General features: G+C 36.1%; 1 protein-coding gene across 1 annotated transcript; it reads right to left on the reverse strand.

Annotated features, from left to right (window-relative positions):
• Window positions 1–2,507: 2,507 nt before the first annotated feature.
• nkx2.4b (NK2 homeobox 4b) lies at window positions 2,508–5,350 on the reverse strand. The gene is made up of 2 exons (XM_063001007.1): window positions 4,957–5,350; window positions 2,508–3,151 (listed from the first exon to the last, which is right to left on the reverse strand). Exons 1-2 carry the CDS (start codon window positions 5,348–5,350, stop codon window positions 2,541–2,543), a joined length of 1,005 nt encoding a protein of 334 aa, XP_062857077.1. The 3' UTR covers window positions 2,508–2,540.
• Window positions 5,351–14,248: the final 8,898 nt, after the last annotated feature.

Genomic DNA, 14,248 nt, shown 5'->3' on the forward strand with positions numbered 1-14,248 from the left:
TGCATTACACCTGTGATTATATTTATTTGTTGGATCATTGAGCTTTAGAACAACGTTTTCAGTTTTAAATCTGAACCCCAGGGCAGCAAAGTCTCAGTCGTGGATGCAACACCCAGAAATTTGGCATTTTCATGGGTATTTTAATGAAACACTTCCTTAAGAAATATTTAATGACTGCATTATAAAGAACTGCATGTAATACAAAGCACAAAGGTTCATTCTGCGAAATGTTGAGAATGTGTAGGGATCAGAATATACAGACTGTTACAGTACGTGGTCAGGGCTGCAGTGTGAAGGTGCCAGTAAAAACAAAACAACAATAAAATCCAAATCAAATCCTAAAACTCTGAGGCCTGTTTTACAGGGCACAATTAATCAGTCTATAATGTTTATAATGTGCATGTGATGCTTCTCTCTCGTTTCATCTATTTTATTCATTCATATAATCAGGTTTTATGTTTCATGTTCTGGAATTCGTAGTACAAGCCAACGTGCTGCTTCACGACCTGAAATTTGTTTAATTTTCATTATTTATTTTTTTAACTTCAACTCTTAATGTGGACAATACAAACAATTTGTCTTTCTATATCTCTACACTATGACTGATGTAAAAAGTGTGCATTAGGTGAAGTGGATATGAGGAGTAATGTGCAGTATAGTCGAGTTTAAAAGTAGCATTACATTTAAAAATAACACATTACATGATCACATTGTCTATAAATGTAATTTACTTATTTTAGCAACAAATCTGTGGATTTATTTTTGTCCATACGAAAATCATTTCTACAAGTTAGTAAAATAACTTGTCGATTACTTTACGAAGCTTTGAAGATGAATACAAGTCAACAGAAGCATTTTATTATTACATGTATTCATGCTGTTTCATTTCTTAATTTTATTTTAACTAAAGTCCTGCACAGACAGGTCACCACGTTTTGGTTAATTTAAATACTGTGCATTAAAAAACTACATTTTATCTGAATAGTTATGAATAATTTTTGTGAGGTTTTGTATTTGATATGTTAAATAATCTTTGTGTTTGTTGTCTTGTTATTTTTTATTCAGATGTGAATTTTATTTACAGTTTTGGGTGATGCTTATAAATTTCCTACATTATTTCTGAATTGATTGAACTATAGAATCCACACTTTTTAATTAAAATACATTAAAATCTTTTAAATTCAGCGTTCCTGTCAAGTTTTCTTTTGTTTGTATTTTTCAAAATAAAAATTATTAGTAGAAGATAATAGTAAATTATAAATAACGTTTTTGTTGTTTTAAGTCAACCTGCAGTAAAACATTTAGAAAATACTGACAAACTATTTTTCTGTTAATATGTAAATAATTTAACACCTATTTCAATTAAATGTTTTATATTTTTCGCAACTAGTTTTTTTTACTTCTAAAAGATTGCCCCATTTCTCATTTCAACATTTTAAATCCTTACTGTAAGGTTTATTATTTTCCACAATCAGAGTCGATTTCTGCATCTAATAATAAAATTTACACATGATCAGATATTGTATTATGCACATAAAGCCCTATTTTAAACAGTGGTTTCTTCAATAGCATGTTCAAAAACAACCATACAAAGAATATTAAGACTGTATTAACTAAACAACAATCTGTTAAAGAAGCTACAAAAGCTTTTTATATATTTTATCTGTTTTGGATGCTTAATAAACTTATAAATTTGTTTAAATGTTTACAAACTTAAAATGATTCGATTTTTCGGTCAGATTTTTTTATATCTTGTGAGTTTGATCATTTTATATCACTGTTTAAAATGTAAATGTTTAGGTTTATTATGTTAGGAATAAATAAGTACAGTATCTTGTAACTGGGGAGTTCAGAGAATAATTTGCAATGTTTCTGGAGGACATTAAGAAGTTATCTTAGATACTCTGCTTTTTTGCCTCCCTATTAAAATTATGGTCATATAAAATTCTGCTAAAAATAAAATGTCATTGATATGTAATTTATTTATTTGTGTGTGTGCATATATACTGTATGTGTGTGTGAAAACTTACAAACTCAAATGCTTTACAGAAATGAATTTATAGGTCATATACATACAGTATATTTTACATTCTGCAAAATTGCTAATACATGCATGTACATTATCCCCAGTACATGGTATAGCAGCCTCATTTAATTAATGTTTATTTTTATTTATTTTTTATTTTACTCCACGTGTCATTACGTGTCACTTGTCATTATGTCCCCTTAACTTGGTCTCTGAATGGAAAATGCTGGACGATGTGAGTAAAGCATTTTTCTTTATTGTTAAATGTAATAGTCATGCTGTCACACTCTACCTGATTTCAACCATGTAAAACTTTGCCATGTTAGTTTACATCTTATAGCTTTACATCCCATTCCCCACATTTTAGTGCAGCTAAAAATAGAACACAGAATCTTTACAGTGAGAAAAACATTTCAGTCCGATTCAGAATGAACTTAATATTAACACACATTTCAAAACAAAACATTTAAAAGTTTGCAGAGTTTTTGAGGCTGTTTTTTGCACAAAAATGATTTTACCAAGTCCTGCCGTACAGCAGGTTCGATCCCGGTATGTTGTACTCCAGCAGGCCAGAGTCCAAGTGAGACAGTCCGGTCACGTGAGCACCGTGGAGCGCGGGCGGACTCGGTGTCATATCATCCAGTTCTTCTGTTGCGGACGCTAAAGACTCCACTGTTTGTGCGCCCATGCCGTGGTTTGAACTGGGAGTGCTGGTTCCGTTCTGATAAGGTTTACCGTCTTTAACCAGTACTGGGACGCTCACGCGCCTCGGTGATGATGCCTGCGGTGGGCACGAGCTTCCTCCGTCCTGCTGCTGCTGCTGGATTTGTGGCTCGCGCGTCGCTTTGTCCTTGGCCTGCCGCTTCATCTTGTATCGGTGGTTCTGAAACCAGATCTTCACCTGATTCGGGCTCAGGTGGATCATGCTGGCCAGGTGCTCGCGCTCAGGTGCGGACAGGTAGCGCTGCTGCTTAAACCTGCGCTCGAGCTCGTACACCTGCGCCTGAGAGAAGAGCACGCGACGCTTCCTGCGCGGCGCCGCGTGCAGAGTCACCATGGATTTGGCGTCCATTCCGGCCAGCGCGCCCATGTTCATAGCAGCCGAGGAGCCCATAAACCTGGGAACTTTAAAAATATAAAGATATAAGAGATTATTATTGTTATATTTTATCATCATTATTATACATTTATATGATTATCATAGTTTATTGATGTTCTTATTACATTTTTATTATTATATTTTATCACCATTATTATAAATCTATATAATTATCATATTTTATTGTTGTTTTTCTTATTATTATTATTAGATTATTATTCTTATATTTTAACATCATTATTATACATTTATATTATTATCATATTTATATTATTATTGTTGTTGTTGCTCTTCTTCTTCTTCTTCTTATTATTTCGTTTTATTATTGTTGTTATATTAGTATATTATTGTATCATCATCATTTTTAATATATATCATATATTATATAATTATTATATAATTATTATATTGATATTATTATTGTTATTATTATTATATTAATAATAATAACAATAATAATAATAATAATAATATAGCATACAATGTGTGTGTGAACATTACCCATACAATAAAATGATGTAAATAATTCATTCTAAAGACTTGTTTTACGATAGATAGATAAATCACTTTATTAATCCCAAAGGAAAGGTCAAGCAAAGAGAAAGTCATGTTACGTATTTTATGGATTTGCATGTGATTTCATGTACAATTTGTAAAATATTTATTATTAGTTAATAATAATAATTAATATAAATTGTGGTTGATTTATCTGTAGGTGGGAAATGATTATTTGCTACTCAAATATCTGAGCAATACGTGTTTGTTCAAATTAATTTAACGAAAAAGAAATGTTTAAAAGTCATCAGATAATAATTAAATAGCTAGAATTACTGTATATTAATGAAATAGTTTTAAAGTATAACGAAAAGCTATCATTTTAGTTTTTTGTAGGCTGAAGTTAGTGTGAAGTTGTTTTATAAAAATAAAAATCCTAAATAAAAAACACGGAGGCGGGGATACAAAAAACGAATAAAAAGGTTTTTTTTCTGTTTAATGTAACCAGTTGTAAAAAATCTAGAAAATGTATTATTAAAAAGATAAAAAAGACAAAAGTGTGAATGTTCCTGACGATACCAAAGAGCCACAAACATTCCTGTGTAAACTCATTCTTACACAGCGGCATTTTTTGGATATTTAATAATAAATTTCAGAATTTTTCGGGGCCTTTTAAGCTTGCATTTGTTTCTTGAATGTCTGACGAGAATTGCAGGTTTCAATCTCGGCGTCAAGCACTAAAACTTCAAAACTTATATAACAAATTCCATTTGTTGAAATTGGTTTACTTACATTTTATATTTCATTTAGGTTTGTACTGTGCAAAATAGTAATAATAGTAGCCATTGCTATCAATAAAAATACATTTCTGCAACAGACCTTTTTATTTATTTAAAAATGTATAGGAAAGAAATTTTATTTATGTTGTATATTCGTTTATGTATTCTATTATAAGACTATATTTTATTACAGTAATAAACTTTAGATGCTTACAATTAAAAAATCCGTTTTTATAAGATATTGGTTATAAATCTACCCAGTTAAAGTTTTAAATTATATAAGCTATTTTCATTAATTCCCATACATAAACTGTAAGTCATGGATGTTATTTCCTATGACTATATAGAACAAATATTCGTTTTTATTTTAATAATTTACTTGAACGAATAACGTGGATCATTATTTATTTTTCTTAGTACCTAGTATATATATATATATATATATATATATATATATATATATATATATATATATATATATATATATATATATATATATATTGCATGTACTTTAACTTTTATTCTTTGCTTATTAGGACTAACTTGGATTTACTTACGTGTAGCGTAACGCGGTTCTGGGTTGGCACTGTACCAGGCGGCGGTGGCGGCTTGGTTCCTCACACTTTCCTGATAGGTTGGCAACTCTGCCACCCCGCCGAGACTCCCGTTACAGTAACCGGCCGCCACGGCTGCATGTGGGAACTGTGATACTCCGTGTGCTACATGATAAGCTCCGTGGTTCAGTCCGTGCTGCTGCTGCTGGTGATGATGATTGTGGTGATGCTGGTGCTGATGGTGCTGGCCGCTGTGCTGAGAGCCCACCGGATGGACCGCAGTGTTTTGCCGGTATGAAGCCTCCATACACGCTAGTTTCTTGAAGCAGCTTTCCTCCAGCGGGCTCAGGATGTCACTCACGGAAAAGGGTGTGGAGTGTTTCGGGCTCAGGGACATCCCGACCTAAAGAACCGCAACAAAATCCTCTGTGATCCTGGTGCTGGTGTTGTCGGTGTTTTAGACCTCAGTTGCTCGGTAAAAGAAATACTCAGACCGATCAGTGCTGATGAGGAGGAGGAGGAGGAGGAGGAGGATGAGTCTTTATCTCTGTGTGGTTTGGTGCTGAGCTCTGGGTTTAACATAAACACCACAGGAGGAGGAGCGAGAAGAAACATGAACCTACCAAAAGCACCGAGCTTTTTATTTCTGACAAGATTATTAAAAAAGAGCAGCATTAAGCAGTTACATGACTGAATGGATGAATAAATAAATGGAACATGCAAAGTCAGAGTTCTTACAAATGAAGTACATTTCATTCGGTAATAAACTAAAGGTGGTTTTAATAAAGTACATTTCATTTGGTAATAAAGGTGGTCACAATAAGGTACATTTAAATATAATTAAATTATATATAATTACATTATATTTTAGATCTTAAGACGAATACAAGGAAAGACATTCCAAAAACAGCAAGCCCAAGTATGACGGTGGAAGCATGATGAGAAGCTGCTTTGTAAACAGTACTGCTGTATTTCACTTCATTAAAGGAAACGATTTATTTATTAATTTATTTATTTATTTTTAAATCTTTGTTCATGTTTATTACACCAATTTGTTTTTGTTTTTTTTGTATTTGTACTTACAGGTACTAAATTAAAATACATTGTGTGTGTAAATGTAAAACACTAAACCTAGGCTGTATTTAGTTACAAAAACAAAGCTTGCACAAAACTTGGTTGGCAATACTTATAGTTTATGAATTATTACCAGGATTAAGAGAAATAACTGTGCTTGGTCATTATGTAAGACCTTCAAATCCGCAAATCTAGTGTTCTAATGATTCTAAGGATTGGCGTCCTGATCGGGGTGTTCCTGCCTTGCGATTAGTGTTTCCCAGTGGTGCAGGACCCGCCGTGACCCTGACAAGAATAAAGCTGTTGATATCATTAATTATGCATAATTAATGAATTTTTGGATAGTGGTTATAACTGAAGTAGAGCATAATTCATCAGAATTCAGCATTTGCAATAAAACATTCAGACTCTCTCCATCATGTTGTCAGTATCACATGGGACGCAGTTCTTGGGACAAGAATTATTAATACACTCACAATGCTTAAAACATGAATGCTTTTCTGCTTCAGATTCATATGCAAATGAGCTCACATGGCCACGCCCTCTCCAGAATAAAGCTTAAACTTTAGTACAGCTAATAAATTAAACAATTATAACATTAAAACTCGATTCCCTAGAAATTTACACCCTGAGAATTGAAATTAGGTTCAACTTTTAAGTAATTATGCCAAAATGCAGGATTTAAAGTAAATATAACTAATCGTCACTACTATTTTTTAATTGTTTACATAAAACTCTGTTAATACCATTCTTATCTGACAAGATTATTTCAATTTCAAATAAATCAATAGACTGTAATATAAATCTCAAATATTAAACTTGGAAACTACATTTTATAGTTTTATAATATAAATATGAATGTAGTGTATTTATAAGCAGTAGTGTGTGTGTGTGTGTGTGTGTGTGTGTGTGTGTGTGTGTGTGCTATTACTGATTTTAAAGTGATCAGTCCCAAAAATCGTGTGACTACAGATATTCTAACACAGACAAGATCTGTAAATTCATGCACTGAAGCAGCTAATTTGGTATAAATTAATACAAATGTTAATACTGTACAACTGAAAACAATAAACCTCAGTCAGCTCTGTAATTAATTTATGAATTATAACCAGAATTAAGGGAAATAAATATTGCTCTGTCATTATGCAAGACCTTAAAATCCGCAAATCCAATGTAAACACAAAGCAAAGAATTAAACTGGATAATAGAGCTTTTTCTTCCTTCACTGCTCTACAAAATAATCCACACACAAATACAAATACACAGACTGGTATAGACACTGGTAACCAGGTGCCAGATGTAAATATTGTAAATAAATGAACCTCATTAGACCTTGTAAGACAATGTAGATTATCCCTAAGCCTTTCCCTCAAACAACAAACAGGAAAAAGTGGGGCTGGAAGGGGGTAATACTACCACCAATAAAAACAGTAAGCAAGACTGACAAGGAGAAATACAGTCTTGAATGATTATATACAGGTAAATATTATATATGGCCAAGAGTACATCCCACTGTAAAGGTAAAAATACAGTGACCTCTGTGTGGGTGGGAATTTGTGCCTCTTCACTCATGACCACTGATTTTGATTGATGTTCCGGTTTATCCCAAAGATGTTGAGTAGGGCTGAGGTCAGGGATCTGAGCAGGAAACTGGATTTTTTTTACACCAAGCTTTCTTTTTTCATGTCTTTATATAGTTTGCAGCACAGTCATGGTGGAACAGACAAAGGCCTTCCCTAAACTACTTTGTAGTTCTATAATTACTGACTGTAGTCCATCTGTTTCTCTACATGCTCTGTTAGCCCCTTTTCATGCTGTTCTTCAATGGTCAGGACCCCCACAGAGCAGGTATTATTTGGGTGGTGGATCATTCTCAGCACTGCAGTGACACTGACATGGTGGTGGTGTGTTAGTGTGTGTTGTGCTTGTATGAGTGGATCAGACACAGCAGCGCTGCTGGAGTTTTAAAACACCTCACTGTCATTGCTGAACTGAGAATAGTCCAACAACCAAAAATATCCAGCCAACAGCGCCCCGTGGGCAGCGTCCTGTGACCACTGATGAAGGTCTAGAAGATGACCGACTCAAACAGCAGCAATAGATGAGCGATCGTCTCTGACTTTACATCTACAAGATGAGCTGCTGTGTGTCTGATCCACTCATACCAGCACAACACCCTCTAACACACCACCATCATGTCAGTGTCACTGCAGTGCTGAGAATCATCCCCCACCTAAATAATACCTGCTCTGTGGTGGCCCTGTGGGGTCCTGACCATTGAAGAACAGGGTGAAAACAGGTTAAAAAAGTATGTAGAGAAACAGATGGACTACAGTCAGTAATTCTAGAACTACAAAGTGCTTCTATATGGTAAGTGGAGCTGATAAAATGGATAGTGAGTGTAGAAACAAGGAGGTGGTTTATATGTATATATCCTGTTTTGTTTAGGGAATTAAAAATCATTGTACCTTCACTGGTAGTTTGAGGGGGGGTCACACAGACAGGGAGAGAGCGGGAGGGTTTAACCCTGTGTGATTTCATTGTTGAGCTCCATTAGATCAGTTAATTGCTGATGGATTTCAGTGTCCTTGTGCTGTACACTTCACATTTCCATTCTGCTTTATTTCCTCTGTATGTGTGTGTGGTTGGGGGGGGTGCAGGAGTGGGGGGTAGTGAAAGTACTAGGTGGGCTTCATGTCTACTGATGGGGTGAGAAGGTTGAGCGCTTTTATCTTCTTTTCTAGTTTAATGTCATTAATGTGATTAAAATGTAATTTGATGTTAATGGAGTCAGAAATGAGCTGCTTCTTTGGGATGTTTGCTTTAATGTGGATTTACAGTTGTGGGCGACAGTACTGGCACCCTTGATTGTTTAGTATAAAAAGCCAATCTTCAGAAATAAGTGGACAAGGGATATTATAATAATGTTCAAATATATTAAACAAAAAAGTCGACCGGCAGTCATTTAAAAAATAAATAAATAAATAAGCAACGTGGTTTATATGACACGAATTAGAGACGCCCCTCCCTAATACATGGTTGCCCACTGTTTGGCAACAATGGCCTCAAAACGTTTTTATAGCATCTATGAGTTACATTGACATTTTAGCCATTTAGCAAACGCTTTTATCCAAAGCGACTTACAGCACACAGCAATTGAGGGTTAAGGGCCTTGCTCAAGGGCCAACACTGGCAACCTGGCAGTGGTGGGGCTTGAAGCTGATTACTAGTCCAGTACCCTAACCACTAGGCTACAACTGCCCCTTGAGTTCTTGAATGTTTCCTTTTCTCAGCAGTTCATTTTGAATATCTACCCATATCATTTTAATGAAATAAAGTCAGTAGACTGTGGGAGACATTCCAAAAGCTTTACATATGTTTAGGATAATCATCCTCTTGATGAAGCCAGCCACTCTTCAGCTTCAGTTTCTTGAATACATGTGTCACATTTACTTCCAGAGTTTGCTGATTGTGTGTAATGTGTTTTTTTTACCCCTTGCCAAACAACCATAAAGCATCACTGATCTGTGCCTCACAGTTTGCAGTGTATTTTTATAAAATCATGCTTCTTTTTCCTTCGGGAAATATGGCCAAAGAGTTTTTTCCCGTCTAAATGCCTTATCTAGATGTTGTTTTGCACACATGTTGACATTTGTGATGAGCTCTCAGGTAAGGTTTTCTTTTAATGACTCAATCAGATCATAATTATGTAAGCAACATTGCACAGTAGGTTGGTGCATCAGTATCAGCATTGGCCTCCTCTTAGCTGTGCTATCATTAATACACTTCTGCATAGTCTCATTTATATTTATATTGTAGAGTTATAAGCACTGACCTCGGACAGAAACATGTGCAGTTTTAAGCTGTTTTTAAGGACCTTTGGATCATCTATTTGACAAATTCTCAATGAGCTGGCAACTCCATACAGTTACCATGGTGGAAAATTCTAGCACGATGCTGCCACCGCGTGGTAAATTTGGAATGGTGCGTGAGAAAAAAAACTACCATCGGTTTTTTCAGTCACCTAAACTATAAATAATAATCATTTCAGTTTGCATGTTCTCCCTGTGTCTGCACGACTTTCCTCTGGTTTCCCCCATAAGTCTAAAGGCAAACAGGCCAACTGGAGCTACTAGAAATTTCCCTGACAACCTGTCCAGAGTGTTTCCTGACTTTTGGCCAAAGGTTCAGACCTACCGCGACCCTAACCAGGATAAAGCTTTCGTAAAACATACAACAAATAAATGAATGAATCACAACAAACAAACACCCATATTTTAGTGTTCTTTATATGGTCATTACACTGGAAAAATTGAAAGAACTCCATACCACAGAACTCTAAAATGAAAATAGACTGGACATCCTTGCTGAATGGATTGGACAGTGTCTAGATAAGTGTCTAAGATACGTATATATATATAATTTTTATTTTTTTGAAAGATCAATATGTTCTGAAGGTTTAATTCATTCTGTTACTTTATGCAATTTTAAAACTCATTTTGAGGACAATTGAAGTCCAGTAATAGATCCCCATTGACATTTCTGTTGAACTGGTGTTCAGAGTTTAACCCATCTTTATCTTTTATTTATATTTATCTTCATATACAATCTTCATTTCCAAAAAACTTGGACATTGTGTAAAATGCAGTAAAGAGGATCTGTGATTTGTTACTTCTCTTAAATCTTGATTTAACTGACAAAAGTAAAAAGTTTCCAATGTTTTCACTAATCACCTTAATTGTATTACATTTCAGTTTGATGGCTCCAACACAGTCCAAAAAGTTGGGACAGGAACAAAAAGCGTTCCACAGTAAGCACGTAAATTGGTAACAGGTGAGAGAATCATGGTTGAGTATAAAAAGGATCCACTAAAGGATCAGACTTTACAAACAACGATGGGTCGTGGCTCACCAGACTTTCTCGATCAGCTGACATCATGTTGCTAACATGTTGGTTACATCCAAATCGTTTTATGAGCTTTTGGTGCTCAGACTGTCCAAAATAAAGAAGCTTCAGTCAAGGCATTCTTGTTTTCCACTCTGTAACTCGGTTCGATCGAGTTCCTACCTGACCAAGTTCTGAGGTAAGTCAATAGCTTCCTTTTGTTTACACCAGCGTCACAAATATTATGCGCTGCATAACTTTGTCCACACGATGGCGCTGTTTGATAAGATCAGCAATTTGTATTAAGACACGCCGACTTCGCAAACACGCAGTAGTTGGTAATATACAGGGGTTGGACAAAATAACTGAAACACCTGTCATTTTAGTGTGGGAGGTTTCATGGCTAAATTGGACCAGTCTGGTGGCCAATCTTCATTAATTGCACATTGCACCAGTAAGAGCAGAGTGTGAAGGTTCAATTAGCAGGGTAAGAGCACAGTTTTGCTCAAAATATTGCAATGCACACAACATTATGGGTGACACACCAGAGTTCAAAAGAGGACAAATTGTTGGTGCACGTCTTGCTGGCGCATCTGTGACCAAGACAGCAAGTCTTTGTGATGTATCAAGAGCCACGGTATCCAGGGTAATGTCAGCATACCACCAAGAAGGACAAACCACATCCAACAGGATTAACTGTGGACGCAAGAGGAAGCTGTCTGAAAGGGATGTTCGGGTGCTAACCCGGATTGTATCCAAAAAACATAAAACCACGGCTGCCCAAATCACGGCAGAATTAAATGTGCACCTCGACTCTCCTGTTTCCACCAGAACTGTCCGTCGGGAGCTCCACAGGGTCAATATACACGGCCGGGCTGCTATAGCCAAACCTTTGGTCACTCGTGCCGATGCCAAACGTCGGTTTCAATGGTGCAAGGAGTGCAAATCTTGGGCTGTGGACAATGTGAAACATGTATTGTTCTCTGATGAGTCCACCTTTACTGTTTTCCCCACATCCGGGAGAGTTACGGTGTGGAGAAGCCCCAAAGAAGCGTACCACCCAGACTGTTGCATGCCCAGAGTGAAGCATGGGGGTGGATCAGTGATGGTTTGGGCTGCCATATCATGGCATTCCCTCGGCCCAATACTTGTGCTAGATGGGCGCGTCACTGCCAAGGACTACCGAACCATTCTGGAGGACCATGTGCATCCAATGGCGGTGCCGTGTATCAGGATGATAATGCACCAATACACACAGCAAGACTGGTGAAAGATTGGTTTGATGAACATGAAAGTGAAGTTGAACATCTCCCATGGCCTGCACAGTCACCAGATCTAAATATTATTGAGCCACTTTGGGGTGTTTTGGAGAAGCAAGTCAGGAAACATTTTCCTCCACCAGCATCACGTAGTGACCTGGCCACTATCCTGCAAGAAGAATGGCTTAAAATCCCTCTGACCACTGTGCAGGACTTGTATATGTCATTTCCAAGACGAATTGACGCTGTATTGGCCGCAAAAGGAGGCCCTACACCATACTAATAAATTATTGTGGTCTAAAACCAGGTGTTTCAGTTATTTTGTCCAACCCCTGTAGTCTATCCTATATTTAGAATTGGTGTAAAACAAATAAGACGTTACATAAAGTAATGTATTAGTTTAGTAGGATTTTAACTTTCGTTGTACTAATATTATCTAAAGATAAAACTTAAAACTAAACCGAGAACTTTTATTTGCAATTTTAAAACCCTTTGCTGTGGCTCTGTAGCTTTTTCCATTCTAGTATTATTATTATTATTATTATTATTATTATTATACTTTGTTGTTAATATTATACTTTATTATTATACTTTTTTCATTTTAGGTCTTGGTGATCTAAAAACAAAAACTGAAAACTTAGAAAGCTTTTATTATTAATTTTTATCTCAAATGCTTTGAATTTAAATTAACGAATAAACAAATGAAAAGTTTCCTTTAATTTAATGAGCAATCTCATTAACTATCTGACACTGTGGCTTATTTAATTCAGCATTTTCCTCTCTGCTAAGTCTACAAATTGAAAGTGTTTTCGAAAAAGGCGCCAGCACACTGGGTTCGAATCCCAGCGGTGCTATCAGCTGACTGGGAGTCTACACAGACATGATTGACTTTGGGCGGAATGGAAGGGGTGCGGGGGTGATGGATGGCCGAAGCTTTACGATGGACTGATGCTCTGACCAAGGTGTTTTTGCTTTGCGTTTAGTGTTTCCAGGTGTGACCCTGACCAGGATTAAAGCGGAATTCGGATTTTCTACTGTCCATTTTTTAATGATTATTTTTCCAAAGTAGAAGTGGAGACATGGCAAACAATTGTATTTTTAAACATTAACAAATCATTATTAAAGTAGGCGTTTTTGTTTTACGAATCACGCATAAGGGAATGGTCGGGACATTTGATCTTAAACCTTTCCGTGTGGAGTTTGCATGTTCTCCCCGTGTCTGTGTGGGTTTCCTCCGGGTGCTCCGGTTTCCTCCCACAGTCCAAAGACGTGCAAGTGAGATGAATTGGAGATACAAAATTGTCCATGACTGTGTTTGAACTGATGAATCTTAAGCAGACCTGTCCTGTCATGAATTTAACCAAAGTGTGTAAAACATGACGTTAAAATCCTAATAAATAATAAAACCTTTATTTCACTGACAAAAGTACAAATACATGATCTGCTGGACCCTTGAGCAAGGCCCTTAACCCTCTCGGCTCCAGGAGCGCCGTACAGTGGCTGACCTTGTACTCTAGGCCCAGCTTCCAAACGAACTGGGATATGCGACAAAATAATTTAATTGTATTGTACACCTGTGTATGTATATATGACAAATAAAGGCTTTCTTCTAATGTTTTTTATACTCAAACATAACAGCATCAAAGCTTGATAATTCCACACAATTATTACACCTGTTGTAAGGAGTCACATTGGGAATTAGCATCTATTTACAAAATCCAATAAAACTTATAAGGTAAAACAAATATCTTTAATTAAATACAATCTAAAAGACAGTTAGCAAATCAATACTGTCTGTGTTTATTTGTATTTTACTTAATGTTCGTTTACTTTTCAATTAAAAATGGGGTTGTATACATGCATACACATGTTCTTAATTCTGTTAAGTCCTTGTAAAAAAAAAAGTCCTTGCTCTATGTGTGCATAGAGCTGTATTATGAATAGCTGGAACTGAAGGGAGGAGTCTGATCACACACACACACACACACACACACACACACACACACACACACACACACAGAGAGAGAGAGAGAGGGAGAGAGAGAGAGGGAGAGAGAGAGAGAGAGAGAGATCTGTAA

The sequence above is a fragment of the Trichomycterus rosablanca genome, chromosome 9, assembly GCF_030014385.1.
Source record: "Trichomycterus rosablanca isolate fTriRos1 chromosome 9, fTriRos1.hap1, whole genome shotgun sequence".
Classification (NCBI taxonomy): domain Eukaryota; kingdom Metazoa; phylum Chordata; class Actinopteri; order Siluriformes; family Trichomycteridae; genus Trichomycterus; species Trichomycterus rosablanca.